Source organism: Nymphaea colorata, chromosome 14 (genome assembly GCF_008831285.2).
Source record: "Nymphaea colorata isolate Beijing-Zhang1983 chromosome 14, ASM883128v2, whole genome shotgun sequence".
Lineage (NCBI taxonomy): Eukaryota > Viridiplantae > Streptophyta > Magnoliopsida > Nymphaeales > Nymphaeaceae > Nymphaea > Nymphaea colorata.
In genome coordinates, this window is record NC_045151.1 from 5,961,398 (window position 1) to 5,986,041 (window position 24,644).

The following is a 24,644-nucleotide window of genomic DNA, read 5'->3' on the forward strand; positions in this document are numbered from 1 at the left end:
CGGGTCCAGACCCAGATCCGGACAGAAAACCCATCCACTAATACATGTCAACACTCCCCCCTCAAGTTGGGCATACATATCAAACATGCTCAAGTTGGATACATTTTTCTCAAAGAAGGTCAACTGCAAGGCTTTAGTCGGAAAATCTGCTGTCTGATCTTCGAACTCCATGTATGGTAGGACCAGTTCTTTAGCATCAATCCTCTCTCGGATGAAGTGAGGTTCAATCTCAACATGTTTGGTTCTGTCATGTAACACAGGGTTGTTGGCCAAGTTGATTGTTGGCTTGTTATCACAATACATCTTCATCGGCCCTTCAATCTTTATACCTATCAGTCAATAATACTTTCAACCACAATAGCTCAGAAACTCCCATAGCAACTGCTCTGTATTCAGCCTCTGCACTAGAGCAAGGGCAAACATCTTGTCTCTTACTCCTCCATACTATAAGATTCCCTCCCAGGTAAACACAGTAGCCTGAGGTGGACCTCCTAGTATCAACACAACCTGCCCAGTTAGAATACCCTTCAATTTCGAAAGGGCCTTGCCTAACATATAGTAGGCCCTTGTCGGGATTCCTCTTCAAGTAACACAAGATCCTGTCAACAGCCTTCAAGTGAACATCCATTGGAGCATGCATGAACTGACTCATCACATTCACAACAAAGGTAATATCAGGTTTACTGAGAGTAAGATAGATCAACTTTCCAACCAGACGTTGATACTCTGTACGGGTTGGATCAGGTAACCATGAAAATTTTTCGTTTTTGTAGAAAGAGGAGAAAGGAAGGGAGAAGACAAATTTAACGTGGAAAACCCTCAACACGAGGGAAAAAACCACGGAGGAGGAAATCTGGTGCCCACAAGCAGCCAGATGTTCTCTCTCTATATTTTTTCATTCACACAGAAATTAGGGATTACAATGACTTAAGTAGAGTCCAACAGGAACACAAACTGGACCGGGTCCAGACCCAGATCCGGACAGAAAACCCATCCACTAATACATGTCAACACTCCCCCCTCAAGTTGGGCATACATATCAAACATGCCCAAGTTGGATACATTTTTCTCAAAGAAGGTCAACTGCAAGGCTTTAGTCGGAAAATCTGCTGTCTGATCTTCGAACTCCATGTATGGTAGGACCAGTTCTTTAGCATCAATCCTCTCTCGGATGAAGTGAGGTTCAATCTCAACATGTTTGGTTCTGTCATGTAACACAGGGTTGTTGGCCAAGATGATTGCTGGCTTGTTATCACAATACATCTTCATCGGCCTTTCAATCTTTATACCTATCAGTCAATAATACTTTCAACCACAATAGCTCAGAAACTCCCATAGCAACTGCTCTGTATTCATCCTCTGCACTAGAGCGAGGGCAAACATCTTGTCTCTTACTCCTCCATACTATAAGATTCCCTCCCAGGTAAACACAGTAGCCTGAGGTGGACCTCCTAGTATCAACACAACCTGCCCAGTTAGAATACCCTTCAATTTCGAAAGGGCCTTGCCTAACATATAGGAGGCCCTTGTCGGGATTCCTCTTCAAGTAACACAAGATCCTGTCAACAGCCTTCAAGTGAACATCCATTGGAGCATGCATGAACTGACTCATCACATTCACAACAAAGGTAATATCAGGTTTACTGAGAGTAAGATAGATCAACTTTCCAACCAGACGTTGATACCTTCCCTTAGCCTCTTCATAGAGAGGTTCTCCATCTCTAATACTGAGCTTGTGTCCAGCATCCGGAGGAGTAGAGGCAAGTCTACACCCCAGGTTTCCAGTCTCCTTTAGTAAATCTAAAGTGTACTTTCGTTGATTCAATACAAGGCTCGTGCAAAGACCTAGCAATTTCAATACCAAGAAAATATCTTAGCTTGTCAAGGTCCTTGAGATCAAACTTGACAGCCAATAACTCCTTTAATTTTGTTATTTCCTCTTTGTCATCGCCTGTAACAATCATATCATCAACATAAACTAACTGTTGTGAGAGATCAAGAGAGACGAGGAGAGGTTGAGAGAGAGAGAGAGAGAAAACTGCACGATCTAATTCATTAAGCTGCCCACTTCTCACGTTAAATGAGAATTTGGGTAAAAAGAAGAAATTACAAAAACAATCCAAGACTGGAAGAACTATTAATAAAAGTTGTTAATACACCTTTTAAATATTCAAAAGACCACCTATTATAAATGTTATTCAACACTCCCCCTCAAGCTGGAGCGTAGATGTTAATCATGCTCAGCTTGTTACAACATCTAGAGAACTCTGCAATAGGCAATGCTTTAGTAAAGATATCAGTTGTTTGATCCTCTAGGCTACATGTATAGTGGAGATGATTTCCCGTTGAACCATATCATGAATATAATAACAATCAACTTCAATGTGCTTTGTCCTCTCATGAAATACAGGATTATTGGCAATGTATGTGTCAGCTCTGTTATCACAAAACATTTTCATAGGCAAAGAAGTTGGAATACCAAGACTCTTAAGTAGGGATCTAGACCAAGTCATTTCGGCAGCAGTTTGAGCCATCGCACGATATTCTGACTCCGCACTAGACCTAGAAACAACACTTTGTTTCTTACTCCTTCAGGAAATGAGATTTTCTCCCACAAACACACAAAACCCTGTGGTAGACTTCCTGTCATCAATTGAGCCTGCATAATCTGCATCACTGTAAGCGTCAACATCAAGAGATGTACCTTTTTTGAAGAAAAGGCCTTTGCTAGGGGAGGACTTCAAATATTTGACAATCAACATAGCTGCATCCCAATGTGATTGTTTTGGTTTTTCCATGAATTGGCTTAATTTTCCCACGACAAAGCTAATATATGGTCGAGTCACTGCCACATAAATAAGCTTACCAATCAACGACCTGTGGGCTTGTGAAGCTACATCTTTCGAGTCATCCTCATATAGATGTACCCATGGATTCATAGGAAGAGTTGCTGGTTTAGCTCCTAGCATCCCTGTGTCTTATAAAAGATCAAGAACATACTTCCTTTGTGACAACACAACTCCTTCCTTGCTACGAGTAACTTCGATGCCAAGAAAATACTGTAGCTGACCAAGATCTTTGGTAACAAAGCGTTTTTGCAAGAACTGCTTTGTTAGAGCTACCTCCTGCTCACATTCACCTGTCAAAACAATATCATCAACATACACCACGAGCACAACTGTACCTCTAGATCCTTTCTTGATGAACAACGAATGGTCCAGCTGAGACCTCGTAAAGCCACATTCTAACACCACTTCAGAGAATTTGCGAAACCAAGCACGAGGACTTTGTTTCAATCCATAGATAGCTTTCTTCAACCTGCACACCTTACCACACTCACCCTGACGTTCAAAGCCAGGGGGTTGCTGCATGTAAACAGTCTCATCAAGATCCCCATATAAGAAAGCATTTTTGACATCCAACTGATATAAGGGCCAATCATAATGCACTGCGACTGACACAAGAAGACGTATGGTCCCCATCCTAGCTACAGGCGAGAAAGTCTCAAAGAAATCAACACCATATGTTTGTGTATACCCTTTGGCTACAAGACGAGCTTTGTAGCGTTTCACTGAGCCATTGGATAAATACTTGATGGTGAAAACCCATTTAGAGCCAACGACATCACAACCAGATGGAGGATCAACCAAGTCCCATGTCCCTCGTTGTAGTAGAGTATCCATCTCATCTTGCATAGCTTGCCGCCACTTCGGGTCAAGTACTGCCTGTTGGTGACTAGAGGGAACAGAGTGCACTGACAAGGCTGACACGAACTGTTGCAGATGGGTGCCATAATCTAGGTTTTCAGGAGAGCTTACCTCCTAAGGAGACATTGGTGGAGAGACAGTGGGAGCCTTATGTCGACGGGTATAAGTCTGTGGAGGATTTGTAAAGCGACTATTGGGGGGAGACACAGACTCAAGGTGAGAAGGAACCGACTCCAATGGGATGGGAGGAATGGGAAGAGGAACGGAAGGTGGCATCTGTTGTGGAGGACAAGAGGAGATGTAATAAGGTTGAGACTCAAAGAAGGTAACATCCGCACTGATAAATTCCTTATGAGTTAAGAGATCAAAACATTTGTAGTCTTTTTGATAGGAAGGATAGCCAATGAAAACACACTTGATGGACTGATAGTCTACTGCACGTTGGCTTGCAAAGTCCGTTTACAAGTCGATTTGCATCAGTAGCTCTTCATTAGCAACCTCTATCTGAAACTCTTTCTTAACTGATTCCTTTCGAGCACGGCTTAGGTCATACAGGGAAGGTGTAGCATTGGGATTGGGAGTAGAATTCTTTCCACCAGTCACTTCATCTGTAGGCACTCTTCGCCTAGAGTAAACTTGCCTAAACAAGTGGTTACTTTCGTCCTCTGTCCCAGTTGAACAACCTTCATCCTTCTCATGCTCAAGAACATCTGTGACTGTAACTTGACTCTCTTCCCTTTTATATTTCAGAAAATCTGTGAATTGAATTTCTTGACTAGGAGAAGACTCTTCTCTTGACATAAACTTCTCTCCCTGAAGAGAATTCTCTCCAAAATAGGAGACATGTTTCAAGAAAGTGACATCCTTGGTAACATAGACACGCCCAGTAGAGGGATCAAGGCACTTATACCCTTTTGAGTGGGAGAATAGCCAACAAATACACTTTTAATCGACCTTGGATCAAGTTTTTTAACATTAGGATTGTGATTATGAATAAAGTAAACACATCCAAAGACACGAGGTGGGAGAGGAAAGGGTTGACGACTCCTTGGTAGCATAGAATGGGCGGTCTGCCCATTTAGCATACGACTAGGCATACGATTAATCAAATATGCACTAGTGAGAACAACATCACCCCAATATTGTTTTGGAAGATTCCTTTCAAACAAGAGGGCCCTGGTGACATTAAGTAACTGACAATTTTTTCTCTCAGCCACCCCATTTTGGGGGGAAGTATAACTACAACACGTCTCATGAACAATCTCCCCTTTTCGAAAGAAATCATCAACAGATTGACATACATACTCACGAGCATTGTCAGACCGAAAGGTCTTAACAGATCCTCCATATTGAGTCTCCACAAGAAGAATGAACGTCTCTATGATATTAGGCACTTCACTACAGTCTTTCAGCAAGTATACAAAAGTATTACGAGAACACTCATCTATAAAGGTTATAAAGTACTGAATGAAATCCATGACGAAAATGAATTCCCGAAGGCCCCCACATATTAGAATGGATCAAGGAGAACACTTCATTAGTACGAGTGGTGGAAATAGGGTATGAAGCCCTAACATGTCTAGCAAACTGACATGCATCACAAGATATCATATTCATATCTAAATTGGAACATAAATCGGGAATAATTGTTTCAAAATTCCAAAAGGAAGATGCCCAAGACGTTCATGCCAATAGAAAAACAATTGAAGGAAGTCCTCTCTCTTCTTCGTTTTTCTGACTGCTGTCATGAGAGCTGTGGCAACAGGCATGGGTAATCGATATAGGCCTTCAAACACCAAACCAATCCCAATCCTCTTCTCCGTCACCAAGTCCTGCAAAACACAACGATTGGCAGAGAAAATAAGTTCACAATTCAACTCTTTTGTAATTTTGCTGACTGACAAGAGATTCAAGGGAAGATGCGAAACATGTAAAACATCATGTACTAAAAATTTGTTTAAAAGTGAGAGACTCCCTTTCCCGACCACGGAGTTAGAAGAACCATCGGCAAGAGAAACACGTTCTTTTCCTGATGAGAGCTTATACTCATGGAAAAACTTAGGATTGCCAGTCATGTGGTGGGTGGCTCAACTGTCAACTATCCATTCTCCCATACAAGGATTACTTTTTTCTCCAGAAATGGCAAGGGCACGATTAATTTTCACACCATCTGATGTTTCAACTTGGCAAGTTTCAATCTGGCTCAAGTAGGCATGGAGCTCACAAATCTGTTCAGCAGAGATGGATGTCTTTCCTCCATTAGGTTCAGTCGTATTAGAACCAGGCTTCTTCCCACTAGAAAACTTCCCACGACCATTCTTCTTTTCATGATGCAAATCCTTGCAAAACTCTACGGTATGACCAGTTTTCTTGCAGTGAGTACATTTCCTGGAAGACCGAGTGGCTCCCATAGGGGCACGGCTAACAAGGGTAGACCTCTCAGTGTATGAGATATGGGCCTCTTTTCTCCCTGTAAGAACATGGCATCTTTGCTCTTCAGCTTCAACACGAGAATAGACATCTTCAATGCCACACAGTCCCTCTAATTTAAGAATCTGACTCCTTAAGCCTTCGAAATCATCTTTGAGCCCTACTAAGAATACAAACACCCTATTCCATTCTTTGGTTCAATAACGCAGCAGGTCTTGTGGACAACTCCAAGCATAATCGGAGTAGTAGTCGAGTTCTTCTCATTTTGATTTCAACATCGCATAAAAATCAGCCATGGAAAGTTTCCCTTGTCGTAGGGCATAGACATCCTTCATTAATTGATACATACGAACATCCTTCTTTCGCCCATACTTTTTTTCTAAAATGCCCCACATGTCTCTAGCAATCCTCTTACGGAGAATAAGAGGTTGAATATCCGAATAAACAGAGTTAACAATCCAAGTTTTTACTTGATTATCTTCAAGAAACCATGTATCCCATGCTGGGCTAGTCTCAAGCGGTTCAACCTTCTTCCCATTGACATAGGCAATTCGCCCCAAACCAGTGATCCCCATAGTGATAGCAGCAGACCATTGAAAATAATTATCCTTAGTAAGACGAATAGTGGTGACCTTAACAGGTATATTTTTAGTTCTAGAGACCCCAACATCTGCTTGGTCAGTATTACCAGTAGAGGAGGCTAATTCCGCCATGCCAATGCAGTAACTGAAGGATCAAGGAGAATATGCCTGTGACACATAGCCGCGCAGCAACGAACAAACGACAACTGTGACAGAGGATAATACCAGAGAGAAAGCACTTGCTGAAACGAGGATGGGGAGGCGACACAGCAGATGGGTCGTGTGACTGCAAAGAGAGGTCGGGTGATGCAGAAGCAGCAAGCTCAAGTGAGGGCGATGCAGCAGGATGGGCTCTCAGGCGCTGGCAGTTCAGGCGGTGGACTGTGACCTAACGTCATGCAGTAGGCGGAAGCAGGGAACAGCGGCAGACAACGAGTCGGCGTCTTGCAGAAACGTAGAAACAACAGGCGACTCTCGAGCGATGCACGACAGGGGACCACGATCGACGTACCTCAACTTCACGGCTGAGACAGGTGACGGCGGAGCTCGAGTGACCTAACGACGACAACCACCTTGTGTCGAGCAACCGTCGATGGACTGTAGCCGGAAATCCACGACAGTTGTCAGTGAAGCTCCATCGAGACTCATAGCAGAACTTCAATCGTCTGGACCATATACGTTGCACTAACTTGGGCAACTTTGGTGATGGCATGATCCTTTGTCCGAACCCAACACGGAAAAAAAAAACAGAACATAGTCGGCTGATGCCATGTAGAAAGAGGAGAAAGGAAGGGAAATGACAAATTTAACGTGGAAAACCCTCAACACGAGGGAAAAATCCACGGAGGAGAAAATCTGGTGCCCACTAGCAGCCAAACGTTCTCTCTCTATATTTTTTCATTCACAAAGAAATTAGGGATTACAATGACTTAAGTAGAGCCCAACAGTAACACAAACTGATCCGGGTCCAGACCCAGACCTGGACAGAAAACCCATCCACTAATACACGTCAACAGTTTTAACTTACGAAATACACAAGTTGAGCTCTGGCTGCAGAGCTCGGCCTACCTGCGTTTTCTTCACCTCTTGTCTACAACAGCAATGACTGGTGGCGGCCAAGTATTTTTTGTTTTCTTTTTGTTATTACAACTTAGAGTTTCATTTTGTTGATTTGTGGGTTTTCATTCTTTTGATTTGGAGATGTTTTTGTTTGAAGATCGAACTATAAATCCGTAGATCTTTCCATTTTTTCATGTTTTGTTTGATTTTTATCTCTTGCTGGCTATTTTGGCTGCCGCCTGCCATTTTTATTTGGTTGCTGTTGCTGCCATGTTTTATTAAAAGTTTGATGAAACTATCGGCAACTGCAAAATCAGTGGTTTTGTAGTGGTGGATCGCTTGGCTAAGTATGCCCACTTTATTGCATTAGCCCACCCATTTTCTGCAAAATTGGTGGCGAAAGCATTTCAAGAGCAGGTAAGGAAGCTACATGGAGTCCCTTGTTCAATAGTAAGTGACAGAGATTCTCTATTTTTAAGTAGTTTTTGGGAAGAATATTTCCAACTGCACGGCAACAAGCTGCAGATGAGTACAGCCTACCACCGGCAGTCCGATGGCCAAACAGAAATTGTTAATAGAAGTTTAGAGACATACCTGCATTGCTTCTCAGGGCGAGGGCTGATTACCTGTCATGAGCAGAATATCCCTGACACAGGGCGGCATTCTTCCACAGCCACAGGGACCACCCCATTTGAAGCTGTTTACAACATAACCCCTCCCGATCTAAGAAGGTATCAGCCAGGTACATCTAAAGAGGAGGAAGTTGACGTGCAATTAAGGTGCAGGGATGCCATCTTGAAGGACCTTAAGCAGCACTTGGCTGCTGCCCACTCTCGAATGGTCCTTCAATACAACAGGCACCATCAAGACCAGCAGTTCAAGGTGGGAGAGTGGGTGTACCTTCAGAGGCTACCACATGGATTGGGAACCAAGACAACACAAGGCAATGTCAAGCTGGCATCTCGATTTGTGGGGCCTTACCTTATTACACGGAAAGTGGGGGCTTTGGCTTATGAACTACAGCTGCCAGCAGGCAGCCAGATCCACCCTGTTTTTCATGTGTCCAAACTAAAAGCATGCTACCAAATCCCCATAGCTGAAGAGGTAGGTTTGGCCCCAGTTTTGCAAAACACCACAGCCTTGTTCCCCTATATGATTTGGAAGCATATATTATCTTGGTTTGGAATGGAATTCCTCCCACGAAATAATTTTAGCTCTATCTTAATGTGGTGGATCAAAAAGAAATTTAGATGGAAGGAACTTAGACCCATAATATGATCTAACGCTTGGGCAAACTGAGATCACAAACGCACTCATATGAGGCCCTATTGTCTTAAAGAGGTCCCTCGAGTGATTGTAAGCACTTGGAAATTTCATGGGAATGGGTAGCCACCTTGATGTGAAGTGGCGGGGTGGAAATGAGGGTGTTTTGTTGTTTTCTCATACTTAATCGTTATGAAGGTTTGATTGACATAAAAGAAGGGTGCACCAAAGTCCTCTAAGACAATTCAAATGGTTTCCCCATCCATGAGCATAATAAAAAAACGTGGCAAAATATATAACTTGCTTGAGAAGAATTTGGTATTGTCAAATTGATCCTGAAGAAACTTGTTTCCACAACAAAGTGTGCTTTCTCAATGCACACATTTGAGGGTAATATATTCTACTGGGTCTGGCAGAAGGTTAGGTGGGGCATGAACCCATTGACAATAAATTGAGTTTTCTTAGTGATCCATAATGACTTAAGAACTATATAGAACATAGAATCAAGTGGGCCCGACCTTTGTGCTTATATTGGCTGTTGATCTAGATATAGCATGCACCTTACATGGTTTTCTAGCCTAGCTAAACTTTGTAAATAACTAATCACAAGATCAAACATAAAGGTAGAAATCCGGTGAGCGAGTTGAGCCAGCTCGAACTCAGCTCGTGTGTCTTGAAAGGAACTCGAACTCGGCTCGATTGGGCTTGAGCCTAGCCAAACATTTCATTAAAAATTTTATTTTTTCAAGGAAGAGGCAGCATATAGACTTGAACATGGAACCTCCCACATACCAGTCACTCGTATACCCATTTGAGCAATCTACTTTTTTGATAATTTTATGATACTTATTTTATATATTTTATTTCTTGAGCTTAACAGAGTTTAACCAAGCCGACCCACTTAACTTGAGCTCGACTCATTTAGGTTGTTGAGTTCACTTGAACTGTAATCGTTTAATAAACGAATCGAGTTCGAGTCGAGCTCGAGTTAGCTCGACTACTTGAACAGCCCTAATATAAGGATTGCTAATTGGGCCAATTAGCAAGAGCAAAAAGAGAAAAAGGCAAAGACAATTAACTAATGCCCATCTAAATCAAACCTAAAACCTCAAAACCCAAAACTCTAATAAGTTCATAAATTTCCATAGTTTGACAGAGAAACTATGTCACACGGGTACTGCTCCTTAGGAGGAGTACCCGCACGGTACCAGTACGGCTATGGATGGGCTACTAATATGGTCAACGCGGTACCTGGTACGGTCAACGTTCCCGGGTTCAAATCGATCCATTTTTGGACTCGGTCAACTTTGACAGAGTCCAAAGATGTTTATTTTTTATTTTAACGATTTTAAGTTTTTAACTTTGAAAAATAATCTAACATTAAATTGGTCGAAAGAAAACCCTAAACCCCTCGACATCTTCTTCCTTCTACCCATTTCACGAACGACTTCTGCATCTGGGGCGACCGGCGACTTGGGTGGACGAACGGCGGCGACCAGCGACTTGGGTGGACGAACAACGGCGACTGTGGATGGTATTTGCTTCCATTTTGCCAATTTCTTCTATTTTCTGTCAATGCGCTCTTCTTTCCATTTGTCTGGTGCTGGCAGACGTCGTTTTCCACCGGCGAGCTACCGGCTAGTACATCCTGTCGTCCTCCTTACCTCCTCTTCATTCCTTCCCTCTCGATGGTTATTACTCTGTCTCCTCCTCATCGTTGATCATGTGCTCTGTGTCTCTTCATTTCTTAGATCTCGTTGTTCAGTTTTTCGTCATTTCCTCGTCTGTCTTGGAGATGCTATAAACGCCGCACAAGTTGCTGCTTTTTCCTGTATAAGATTTGTTCTCATGCATCTGACATTCTGGTATTGCTTGTTTTCTCATCGGTTGAGGCGGTTCTTCTGTGCGTGTTATTTACAGCATGTTCAATAGAAATTTTGTTTCTTTTTGTGCGTTATTTACAGCGTGTTCGATTTTGTGGAAGTTTTGCCAAAGTTATTCTGTAAAAATCGTGACTGTTTGGGACTTTGGGGAAGTTTAGTGACTGATTCTGTAAAAATCTTGACAGTTTGGGAAGTTTAGTGACTGATGGTCATCGTGTTCTTTTTTGTGTGCGTCTTTGCAGCTCTTGTTAGGTGCTTTTCATATAAGTTGTAATGGCTGATAAGGGAAAAGAAACAATGCCTACAAGTGGAAGTAGAAATCTTGCCAGTAGCAATAGTAGTGTTAATACCGCTGCATTAGAAATAGATAATCCATCTCAGCCTCTTTGCGCTATGTGAAAAAATTAGGGAAAGCACCAGGTGGCGGTGGAAATATAATTTTTAATCGCAATATATACGCGTGTGTGTACGGCCGTACCCCCGCACCCAAGTTTATTGAAAATGATCCGTATCCGCACCAGTACACGTACCTATGTGTCATAGCAGAGAAAGTGGGCTTCTAAAATCTCACAAAAACACAAACTAACAACTAGAAACATTAAAGAAAAACTTAGAAAAATGAGGTTGCAAAAATTTGTTCTCTGCATAAAATAAAAGTTTGGCCAAACAAGGCCTAGAAAATGCAAACTGTAAAATGACTCCCCGAGTTTTCATTGGAAAAAGGTAGACATAACTTGCCCGAGTCTTAACCGATTTGTAATGGGTGAGTCAAATGAGTTTCTACCAAGTCATGCCGGGTCTTAGATGAAAATGAGTTTTCCTACTGGGTTGAACTGGTAGGGGACCGATTGGAGCCAAATCTACAAGTTGACTCAATGAGTTCTTAAAAACTGCTTCGTATCTCTTCTGTTCAAAGTTTATATATGAACTTGGATCTGCTTCTATTGTCTGGACTGTACAGATGCTCTTTGGCATGTTTGGCAAGTCAGCCTTTCATATGATCTCAAGTCAGTCACATATTCTATGGGTTACTGATTCCAAAATTAACTTTCTTTGCATGACGGGCTTTTGGTTACCACTAACAAGATCATTATATAGCCGCTATTACTACTTCTTCCTAGTTTTCAGGCACCATTCGTGCAGGTCCACGTAGTTCATTTGAGCTGGTGCATTGTATTGATTACACAGCCTTTCGTATTCAAATGGTGGAAGACTGATCTTAATAACACAGTTGTATATCTTCATTTTCGCCAATTAGAGTTGGTGGTATCATCTGCTGTGATCTGCATGTAATAAATGTTAAAGAAACAAACCTTGCCGCAATGTATTTGATCTTTTGGCTTAAATCCTCGAGTACATCACTTATTGTTGGTCTAGTTGATTGAATACATTTTGACAGAATACTGTTGCAGGGTTTTCTGGATCTACGCCTAAGACCATGGATACGGAACTTCTTAACCAGATCCTTGGCAATCATCCCAAGTCTTATTGTTGCCATAATTGGTGGCTCAACAGGGGCTGGAAAATTGATCATCATTGCATCGGTATTCAGTTCTTACATTCACCTGTCTTTGTTGTTTCTCTAGCTAAGGTAGTAACTGGTAATTACTTCTACATTCCCCTGATAATTCCAAGGAAATAACTTGTTGGCTGAAAATAAAATGATATACCTTATTGAAAAAGTTAAGTAATCCTCCTTATACATTAGTAAAAGTTTTGCATAAAGCTAGAGTAATCAGCTTGAGTGTATGTATATCTCTCCTATCTTTTGATAGAAATCTAGCACCAATATCTGAAACCAGAAAACAGCACTCACGCAGGAAGATAGAGAGAGAGAGAGAGAGAAAGAGAGAGAATGAAAACAAGAAGAAGCTGAGGAGAAGAAGCCGTAGCCAAAATGGTTGGCATGGTCTCTATTTATAATCCAATTTCTAGAATTCTAAGAGTCCAATCGTAGAATCCTAGGAGATTTCACAAGCTACAAGGACATTAATTGCATCATAGAATCCTAGGAGACTTCACATGTTACAAGGATATTAACTACAACAAAGTGTTGATCAATCTCAATGTGCTTTGTTTGACCATGTTGTATGGGATTAAAGGCAATGTTAATAGCGCTTTGATTATCGCACATTAACATTGACGTTTTAATCTTTTCTCCAATGTCTTCTAGCAAATGTCTAACCCATGTAACTTCAGCAGTACCTGCAGCCATGCATCTGTATTCAGCTTCAGTGCTGGATCTTGCTACTGCCTTTTGCTTTCGACAACTCCAAGAAACAAGATTACGTCCAATGAAAATACAAAAACCAGAAATGGACTTTCTTTGATCGGAATCTCCCGCCCAATCTGCATTTGTGAATGTCATAAGTTGATGTTCAGCAGTTATATTTTCACTCTTACCATAAACTAAGCCATCTCCTGTTGTCCCTTTTAGATATCTTAATATTCTTTTGACAGCATCCGTGTGAGTATCTCTAGGTGCATGCATAAATTGAGATACTTGATTCACAACATATATAATATCTGGTCTAGTGAATGTAAGATATTGAAGTGCCCCAACAACACTTCGATATTGTGTAGGATCTTCATATAACTCCCCATCTTGAGCACTTAGTCTTTGATTTAGAACACTAGGAGTTCCAACAGGCTTACAATCAGACATACCTGACTTTTTCAGCAGATCCAACGTGTATTTCTGTTGTGTCAATGTGAGGCGATTATTGTGCCTATCAATCTCCACTCCAAGAAAGAATCGTAAATCACCAAGCTCTTTCATTTTGAAGTTTTGCATCATCAAAACTTTAGCTTCTTCTATGTGTTTTTCTGAATTGCCTGTGATAACAATATCATCGACATATATAAGAAGTAAAGTAAATATGTTTTCCTTTTGATAAATGAAAAGAGAGTGATCTAGAGGACATCTCCGAAAACCACATTCTTGAATCTTGCAAGAGAAACTGTCAAACCACGAACGTGAGACCTGTTTAAGTCCATAAATAGATTTTCTTAGTTTGCAAACCCATGCATGAGAGTCTCCTTTCGTGTATCTTGGAGGTTGTTCCATATATACTTCCTCCTTTAAATCACCATGAAGAAAAGCATTCTTCACGTTCATTTGATGTAGTCTCCATCCATATTCAACTGCCAATGATATAATCACATGGATTGTTCCCATTTTGATCACAGGGCTGAATGTCTCTTCATAATCTTCTCCATATTGTTGTGTAAACCCTTTTGCTACTAACCTTGCTTTGTGTCTTTCTATGCTGCCGTCAGGTTTGTATTTAATTTTGTATACCCATTTAGATCCCACTACGTTCTTTCCATGTGGCCTTGAAACGATCTTCCATGTTCCACATTCATGCAAGGCATCCATTTCTTCTTTCATAGTCTTTCTCCAATGATGTGATTTTGATGCTTGATCAAATGAAGTAGGTTCTTCCTGCTTGCCAACTTTTGCCATGAATAACTGAAAATCAAGTGATAAAGAATCATAGCTAACCCACCTGTGAATGGGATGACGAATGCATTGGGATCTTCTAAGGTGGGGCATGTTGTCTTCTTCACTGTGACCATCTCTGTCCCTTAGTCGTCGACTGTAGATAAGACCTGAATACCGATGTGAATCGTTGCTCTGTTCTTCATTATTGCTTTCGTGATGACTTGATGACGGTGTTGGATCTTCTTGATTTTCATTTTGAGCCATATCTGACGGTTGTATTGCTCTCTCTTGATCTTTACCTTGAGGCACATCATTTTCTATAGCAGGATCTGCATTGAATAACTGTGTACTTGTTCAAGAATCATAAGATTCAATGGTCATAGACATTTCATTTGTATCATCAAAACTATGTTCATAAAAAATTATATTTCTTGAAGTTTTGATACGTTTAGTTGTTGGATCATAGCATCGAAAACCTTTATATTCATCAGCATATCCAACGAATCTACATTGAGTAGCTTTGTCTTGAAACTTGTTTCTCAAGGCAGCATTAACGTGAACATAGCATACACAACCAAAAACCTTTAAGTTCTTCTAATCTGGTTGTTTGCCTAAGAGCGTAAAATATGGCGATTTAGACATCAAGAGTGTCTTAGGCAAACAATTTATTATGTATACAGCAGTATGGAAGGCTTCAGTCCACAAGGAAATGGGCACATTAGTATCATGCATCATGCTCATGGTGCTTTCAACTATATATCGATGTTTCCACTCAACTACACCATTTTGTGTGATGTGTAAGGGCAAGAGATTTGTCTAGTTGTCCATTTTTCACGTAAAAATTCAATAAAATCAAGTGAGGAATATTCTCCCCCTCCATCACATTGGATGAAAGTTTGGTTTGAATCATGGCATAGAAGTTTTGAAATATGTGGGGTACTTCTGATTTGTGTTTCATGAAGTAAATCCAGGTGAAACGTGAGTAAGAGTCAATGAATAAGACATAATATCTTGATCCAGACATGGAATTAATAGGTGCGGGCCCCTATACATCAGAAAAAATAGTTTCAAAAGGTTTGGAAGCCCTTTGATTTATATTATGGAAAGGTAAAACATGACTCTTACAAAGTCCACAACTTGAACATTTTTTGACACTTGAAGTAAGGGGTAAGCTTGATCTTGGAATGAGACTATCTGTGACAAGTTTTTCAATGAAATGACGACCACAGTGTCCTAGCCGACACTCCAAAAATTGGTTAGGGCCCCTTACTTTTGATTGAAAATAGCAAGAACTTGGCACTGATGACGCATTATGAGAAAGAGAAAAAGTCTTCAATCCTATATCAAAAGTGGATGAATCCTTGGGTAGACATTCCTTGAGGACGTACATATTCCCTTGACGCTCCCCTCTAGCGAACATTTTCTTCGTTTGGAGGTCCTTGACATAGACAGAAGAAGGTGTGAATTCAACAGAAGAGCTTGTATCATCAATGAGTTTAGAAATGGATATGATGTTCTTTTTGATATTGGGAGCAAGAACAACATTAGACAGTGATAGAGACGAAGATGACAATGGAATATATGCATTTCCAATATGTGTAATGGGATGAGATTTTTCATCACCTGTTATAATGCAACTTCTACCATAATGAGGGGATAAGTTAGTCAATTTACCTGCATTTCCTGTCACATGGGTAGCTGCACCTAAATCCAAGAACCATTCTCCCTGCTCATTTTGCTTTATAGTCATCTTTGAGAATGCGGTCATCAATAGCTACTGCATATCTTCGGCGGTGGATTTAGAACTTTGTCCTCCTTGTTTGTAATCATGTCTTACCCCTTTGTTTTTATTCTGAGGATTAAACCAGCACTGTGCCTTCATGTGCCCTTTCTTGTTGCACTGAAAACAAATTGGTATTTTTCTTGAAGTATCCAAAGGAGACATACCTTGGTTATGTGGTGTTGGTAGAATGCCACGACAACCATGATTGGAGTTCCCATGGCTCTTACCAAACTTTACATTCATAGCCAACACATTTTGGGAGTTCCCTTGATCAGTCCTTTCAATGACTCTTTTCATATTCATTTCGTATTGGAGAAGTTTACCTTGTAGTTCGTTGAAGGAAGGTAGAACAGGAAGGACCTCAAGAGCTGTAATAAAAGCATGATAATCATGCCCAAGTCCATTCAAGGTTTGCTGCACCTTTTCCTTATCAGAAATGTTATTCCCTGAGGCAGCAAGTTGGTCTGCGATGGCCTTAATACGCCCCAAATAATTCATGATAGACGTTGAACCTTTGCTCAAATTCTGAAATTCTTTCTTTAAGTACATAATTCGAGCTTCTGATATTTGGGAAAAGGTATCAGCAAGGGTTTTCCATAATTCTTCTGCAGTACAGTCATCAGAAACTGAAAGTAACACTTGTTGAGATAGAGTAGACAAAATATACGCAACCAGATTTTGGTCACGTCTCATCCACATAGCATGTTCAGGGTTGCTGTCTTCATGAACAACAATAACTTCTCCTGCCTCGTTTTTTATTTCCTGCAAAACGGATATTGGTGGAGCCTTTGTTGAACCATTGAGATGTCCAAAAAGGCCTTGACTTCTTATGAAAGGCATGATTTGCCTTTTCCAGATCAGATAATTCTCATGGTTGAGTTTTTCGGTAATAAGGTGAGGAAGAAAACTTGAGGACATGCCAGAATGCGAAAGGTTTTCCATGACAGCAGAAAGGAAGGGTATACAGGTAGAAGATAAGAGGGAAAGAAGACAAGATATAACAAGATGTGTCCTTAGGTAAACAAGAAGAAAAAGGAACAAGAATTACGCAAGAGAAAAGTAAATTCAGGATAGAGACAAGATGAAAAAAGAGTTCTAACCAGGTCAGACTTGTTTGGGCATTTCGTTAGGTAGAGATAACGTAACCTGGCTCTGATATCATGATAGAAATCTAGCACCAATATCTGAAACCAGAAAACAGCACTCACGCAGGAAGATAGAGAGAGAGAGAGAAAGAGAGAGAATGAAAACAAGAAGAAGCTGAGGAGAAGAAGCCGTAGCCAAAATGGTTGGCACGGACTCTATTTATAATCCCATTTCTAGAATTCTAAGAGTCTCCAATCGTAGAATCCTAGGAGATTTCACAAGCTACAAGGACATTAATTGCATCATAGAATCCTAGGAGATTTCACAAGCTACAAGGACATTAATTGCATCATAGAATCCTAGGAGACTTCACATGTTACAAGGATATTAACTACAACATAGAATCCTAGCAGACTCTTCACATGTTACAAGGACATTAAATATCTTAACACATTTTACAAGGATGTGGAATCCTAAGAGACTCCTCTTCAACGTGCTGGTGAAAGATTTATAGTTTAACATCTTTATGTTGGAAAGCTTGTGGGTTGATTGAGCATCAATTCTTATAGATTTAACAGGCCATATTTCGCAATGACCTTTAATAGTCTTTAGCTATTAGTGACAACAAAAGTTGCCATGCAAATCAGGTTGTCTTGTCATTTTAGATGCAGCCATAAAAAATAATTTACTAGTTCAACTTCTCATGAATAGTGCATACCTAACAGTTATTGAGTTTTCTCCTTCAGTTTTTTTTTTTTTTTTCCTTAAACTGAAAGAGTGCAGTTTCATGTATAGGATATTCTTCCGCTCTTTTTTCCTATGTTTCAAGTGTAAATCAAGTGCATGGACTCTTATTGGCTTGTTGGAAATAATTTTTTTATGATCATCTCATCTGACTAGTTGTTGTTTGCTGATTAGTTATGTTGTGAATCTAGCTGCAAGTCACTGCAATTTACATTCCATTTCTTTTCTATTGGGCTGGAAACAGGTAGAATTTACATGTTTTTACTCAACTGTGGATGGACAAGCGGGTCCCCTGAAGATTTACATCGTACTTCGTTGTACTTCTCAAAAAAGTCAATAGTATTGGAATATATTGACATAGATAGCTCCTAGTCTAGGCCAAATGACCAATAACACATGAATGCCATCTCAAACATAGACTCTTGGGCAACAATTCTACATCAAATAGGTAAACCTCCAATTTTTAGAACTAATTGAAATTGAAACTTAATGCATTGGTGACGTTCTAGATAAAATTACTGGTAGTATTGAGTGTGTTTGACATTAATGTGACCATGTCTGTGAAGTATCCTATCTTTCCACAACCATGGTCTATCAATTAGCCTAGATCTACCTTTTTATTTCTGCTCTCTATTTATTCTACCCCAAATCCAGACATGCTAAGCAAAATCATTTGTGCCATAGGCTTTCAGTAACATTTTTAGTAACGTTCATTTTTGAACATTTGCCATACAGATGATTCTATCCTTTGAGCTGCCATTTGCTCTCGTTCCACTTCTTAAGTTTACAAGCAGCAAGACAAAGATGGGGCCGTATGTGAACTCCAAATGGGTAAGGTCTTCTATATAAACTTCCTTGGTCATCTTCATGTCTATTTTGTCATATTGATGATTGAAGTACTTCTCAATGTCAAAATAGTTATGTTCCTTCTCTCTTTCTTGGACAAATAGTTGTATCTTGATCTAAGTCACATGGGTACAAGTGAGGACATGGAAACTTTAGAATGGGTACGAGGATGTGACAGTATATATATACAAAAACAATCAAAATGAAAGCAACATTTAAATAAACAAGTGATATAAATAAGAGCATTACATGTTAATGAACAATAACTCTAAAACAGTATGAAAACTGAGTTGGAAAAAATTAAATCAAGCAAAATTAAGTAGTTTAAATCAGTTTCCATGTAAAAAGTATCTAAGTGTGTCCAACAACCCACTTTGGGTACGAGTATGGTGACACGGGTACATGGACCTTATTCAAGTACCCATGTGACTTAAATCTTGATTATTGGTACGGTAATTAAGTTTTTTTTCTTTACGGCCCATAGTTGATTCGTTATCTATTGTTGGCACTGTTGTCTTCAAATAAATTCCCTTTCCCCTTTATGGTGCTTGTTGTTTTGAAATATGTGAATCATCTGATAAAATGTAGTGGTTCTAAGTGGGGTAAAAAAATGTATCACAGATAAAGTAAGTGTGGAAGTATGGAAGTAGTGTTTCTTTTCATGAATATTAAAAACTTGATTGCAGTTAGAATTTCTATTTGTGCTACCTTTTTATGATTGCAAGTCACATTGGTTTCTCTTTTTGCTCTCTATTGGCTTGAGTGTGTCATTGCTCATTAGTGATGTTAATGATCATAATATTAACTTTTCTATGCAATGGGAAATGGTCTTCTAAGTCATAGTATTTGATATCATTGAAGGTATGTGTTGAGAGAAGAGAGAGAACTAAAACTGTGTTAAGACGTTAATATGCGATAGGGAGACAGTAACGAAATTACGTAAATAGTTCACTAAAGAAATAAAAATAATATAGACAGCGTCACAAGATATTCACTTGACACAACTACTAAAATATTTACTAAAATAAGCTAGGCGATATAAACTCTTTAACATTCCTCCTCAAGCTGGAGCATAAATGTCAATCATGTTCAACTTGTTGCAACATCTAGTAAAATCAACAATGGAAAGTAGTTTAGTAAAGACATCGACCACTTGATCTTCTAAAGACACGTGGACTGTAAATATAACACTTGCTTGCATCATGTCTCGAATGTATTGGCAATCGACCTCCGTTTGGTCGGTTCTTTCAGGGAATACTAGATTGTTTGCAATATAGGTGGCAACCTTATTGTCACATCTCATTTTCATGTGAAGATCTACTGAAACACCCAAACTAATGAGCATGGACTTTATCCACATCATCTTTGTTGCTATCTGAGCCATAGTTCTAATACTCTAATTCAGCACTCAATCTGGCAACTACGGCTTGTTTTTTTCTCCTTCACAATACCAAGTTACGTACAACAAAGACACAAAGAAACCAGTGCTAGACTTCCTATCATCAATAGACCCAGCATAGTCTGCATCAGTATAAGTCTATATACCTAAAGATGTTCCCTTCTTAAATAGTAATCCTTTGCTAGGGGAGGACTTAAGATAGTTGACAACCATCATTGTTGCATCCCAATGCACTTTCTTAGGCTTCTCCATAAACTGGCTCAATTTGTCAATAGCAAGAGATATCTGGTATGGTCACAGTCACATGCAGGAGTTTTCCAACTAAGGATCTATATGACTTGCAATCTATAGAATCAGACTTCCCATCATAAATATATAACTTAGATTCATCAAAATGATGGCAGGTTTAGCATCTAACATTCTAGAGATGAATGATGGCAGGTTTAGCATCTAACGTTCTAGTCCCCTACAACAAATCGAAAACGTATTTTCTCTTCATTTGAACCATAGTCTTCCTTGCTTCTGGAGACTTCTATCCCCAAGAAATATCATAATCTATGTGTTACAATGAGAGTGAAAGAGCCCAAAAGAATACTCCTTAACGTAACCCTAATCTCAAGTTAAAGAGATTAGGGCTGGTGATACAAAAATTACAAAAACAGTCCAACAAGTATAAGAAAATATTTAAAGACCTACTCTTTAACTTTTTAATATTGCAAAAACCCTCTTTAACAGTCTCCCTCAAGCTGGAGCATATATGTCAATCATGCTCAACTTGTTACATCCTCTCAGGAAATCGCCTATGGGAAGAGCCTTGGTGAAGATATCAGCTGCTTGATCTTCTGAGGAAACATGAACAGTGCTAATACTTCCTTCTTGAACTAAGTCTCGAACATAATGACAATCCACTTCAATGTGTTTCGTCCTCTCATGAAAGACAGGATTGTTTACAATATAGGTCGCTGCCTTGTTGTCACAATACATCTTCATTGGGAGATTCACTGAAACACCCAACTCTAGAAGCACTGATCTGACCCATGACATTTCAGTCACAGTTTGAGCCATAGCCCTATATTCTTACCCAGCACTAGATCGAGCCACCACATTCTGCTTCTTGCTCCTCCAAGAAATAAGATTGCCTCCCACAAAGACACAAAAACCAGTGGTAGACTTCCTGTCATCTACAGATCCTGCATAATCAGTATCACTATACGCTTCGATGTCAACACCTTCTCCCTTTTTAAACCATAACCCCTTTCCCGGGGCTGATTTCAAGTATCTGACAATCATTAGAGCAGCATCTCAATGAACCTTTCGAGGTTTTTCCATGAATTAACTTAGTTTATTTACAGCAAAGCTAATGTCGCGGTGAGTGACTGTCAAATACAGCAGTTTCCCTATAAGAGATCTGTAAGATCTAGAGTCAAAAAGCTTTGATTCATCATCATATATATGAATGCAAGGATTCATGGGCAGTGTGGCAGGTTTAGCCCCCCAATAAACCTGTTTCCTGCAGAAGATCAAGCACATATTTTCTTTGAGATAATACAACTCCTTTACTACTACGGGCCACCTCAATACCAAGAAAATAACGGAGTTGTCCAAGCAGTGTGCCTCGCTTGATAAACAACGAGTGATCAAGCTGGGATCTTCGAAATCCACACTTCGATAAAACCTCAGTCAGCTTATGGAAGCTTATGGAACCATGCACGGGGACTCTGTTTAAGTCCATAAATGGCCTTCTTTAGTTTGCATACCTTAGCACACTCCCCCCGTCGCTCAAAACCCGGTGGTTGCTGCATATAGGCTGTTTTAGAAAGATGTCCATATAGAAAGACATTTTTCACATCTAGCTGAAATAGAGGCCACTCCCGCTGGACAACAAGAGATATAATAAGTTGAATAGTGTCCAACCGAGCCACTGGCGAAAAGGTCTCAAAGAAGTCAACTCTATAAGTTTGTGTATATCCTTTAGCGACAAGACGTGCTTTGAACCTTTCAACTGAGCTGTCAGCATGATACTTGATGGTGAACACCCATTTGGAGCCAACCACATCACAGTGCATCGATGGATCTACCAAGTCCCAAGTCTCCCGAGAGATAAGAGCATCTATTTCGTCTTGCATCGCTTGCCTCCACCCTGAATCTAACAGGGCTTCATGGTGAGAAGATGGGATATTGTGACTAGACATAGCTTGATCAAACTGCACCAAACTTGTACTCAGATAGTCAGTAGAGACAGAATTAGAAATCGGATGTAGTGTGCACTGTCGCTTGCCTTTGCGCATAGCAATAGGGAGATCATCTGTGGAGTAGTCATCATTTATACCTGAGTTAGGCTTATCAGTGGAACTTACTTCTTGAGAAGACTCTGGTGGGCGGTCTGGAGAAGGACCAACACGGCGAGTGTGAACTAAGGGAGGATCATGGAAATGTTCACGTGACACAGGTGGAGAGGGAGGGATCGACTCAAGTGACACGGTGGAATAGGAAGAGGAACAGATACAGACATCTCAAACGTAGACGGACTCGAAGGAGAAAAATAAGGACGAGACTCAAAGAATGTAACATCCGCACTGATAATCTCTTTCTTGGTCTGGGGATCAAAGCACTTATATCTTTTCTGATTGGTAGAATAGCCAATAAATACACATTTGATGGCTTGGGCAGCAAGTTTGTTTTTGTCTGGTCCTAGGATATGTGCAAAGCATGTGCATCCAAATACTTTGGGAGGTATATGAAATAACGATCGATCTGGATATAAAATTTGAATGGGGATACGTTCTTGGATGGCTGATGAGGGTAATCTGTTAATGAGATAGCATACAGTAAGAATAGCATCACCCAAAAAATAGGCAGGTACGTGAGAATGCAGCATGAGGGTGCGGGCCACATTTAGGAGTTGCTGATGTTTGCGTTCGGCGACACCATTTTGTTGGGACGTATGAGGACAAGTAAATTGAGGTCGGATTCCATGATTAGCATAAAATTGAAGTAGGACGGAAGACTTGAATTCAAGAGCATTATCAGTGCGAATGTTTTTGACAAGGAAGCCAAACTTTGTTTTTATTTCCTTGACAAATTTTTGAATAATACATATGACTTCAGATCTTTCTCGTAACAAGAATACCCAACTGACTCCGATAAAATCATCAACTAAAACAAGATAACACCGAAAATGCGAGCGAAAAGGAACACGACTAGGACCCCACACATCCACATGAAAGAGATCAAACGGACTTTGACTAGAAGGATTCTGACTCGAAGGAAAGCTACTCCGTGTATGCTTACCTAACTTGTCACACCCCGACCTTTTTGACACTCAAACATTTTTTTTTTTTTCTAACATCCAACATCGAGGTGTGACTACACAATAGTTCAAAAAGGAATGAGCCAAGCAATTCAAAACAATGGGGCAAGCTTTCCATTATATAGCATTTCAATTCAATTGTACATTTGACAAAAATGCCCCAAAATCACAACATCGATGCCTCATCAAAACAAGGCATCAGTAAAACCAAAAACCCGACGCGCCGGCACTACAAGAACAAAACAAAACCCAAAACCTCCCCAGTAGGACGTGAGTGTAGCCATCTGCTCAGCCTGCTGCCCCGGGTACACCAAAACCTGAAAAAAGGAAACAACTGAAGGCTTAGCCTTCGCAGTATGGCAACAAGCCAGAAAAATGCCAAACCCGCTCAAGTAAGGCTCAAATAAAGGGACAAATATCAACCCATCTATCGTCATGTCGCGTCTGAGTGCGACACGTAAAAGCCACTTGATGGCCACACTAACACAACATCAGTCACATGCGAAGCATGCTTAAACATAACACTTGCATTCATATCAATCACATATACGTCAGTCACATGCATTCTGTCAAACACTTTGCATTTTCATTAACTTTAATGCATTCACAGTTCCTGTGGGTGCAACACAGGCACGTGCACACCGCGGGCGGCCTACAGCCGAGAGACAACCCCCGTGGTGGCCCATAACAGTATGGATCCATTTCACCCGCTGCAGCGGTAGAGCACTCATCCCTGGATGTGTGACGTCCAAGGTGAGATACTCAGCCTTCCCTAGGACACCCAGGTTGGGAAGGCAGGAGCCCAACGCTCCAAGCACAACACACAACAGAACCCTGGGGCCTTGCACCGCCTGCGCTCTGACAGGCGAGACCAGTGGCAATCAAGGGGGACGTCTCCCAAACACATAGCCACATCCCACTGGCCTCTCATCTCTTAGTTATTCATTCTTATCATTACAGTTACACATTCACAAGAAGACTGGCTAACACACGAGGTTAGTACACTTCCCGAGTGCACCCACACCTCCGATTACCTCCACATGAGGTCTATACATACAGTAACAGTCATTGCTAGCCGTCATACCATACGGGTACAACTACCCTCCAA

The 24,644-nt window shown here is 40.5% G+C and overlaps 1 protein-coding gene across 5 annotated transcripts in view; it reads left to right on the forward strand.

Annotated features, from left to right (window-relative positions):
- The window catches only part of LOC116267423 (metal transporter Nramp3-like), a 61,253-nt gene that overhangs the window by 10,872 nt on the left and 25,737 nt on the right, over positions 1-24,644 (forward strand). For 4 of the 5 annotated variants that reach the window (XM_031649126.2, XM_031649127.2, XM_031649125.2 and 1 more), the window contains exons 12-13: positions 12,336-12,467; positions 18,717-18,812. In XM_031649126.2, the coding sequence (XP_031504986.1) occupies positions 12,336-12,467; positions 18,717-18,812 (228 nt within the window). The remainder of the gene's footprint in view (positions 1-12,335; positions 12,468-18,716; positions 18,813-24,644) is intronic. The other variant, XM_031649129.2, reaches the window with a different exon arrangement.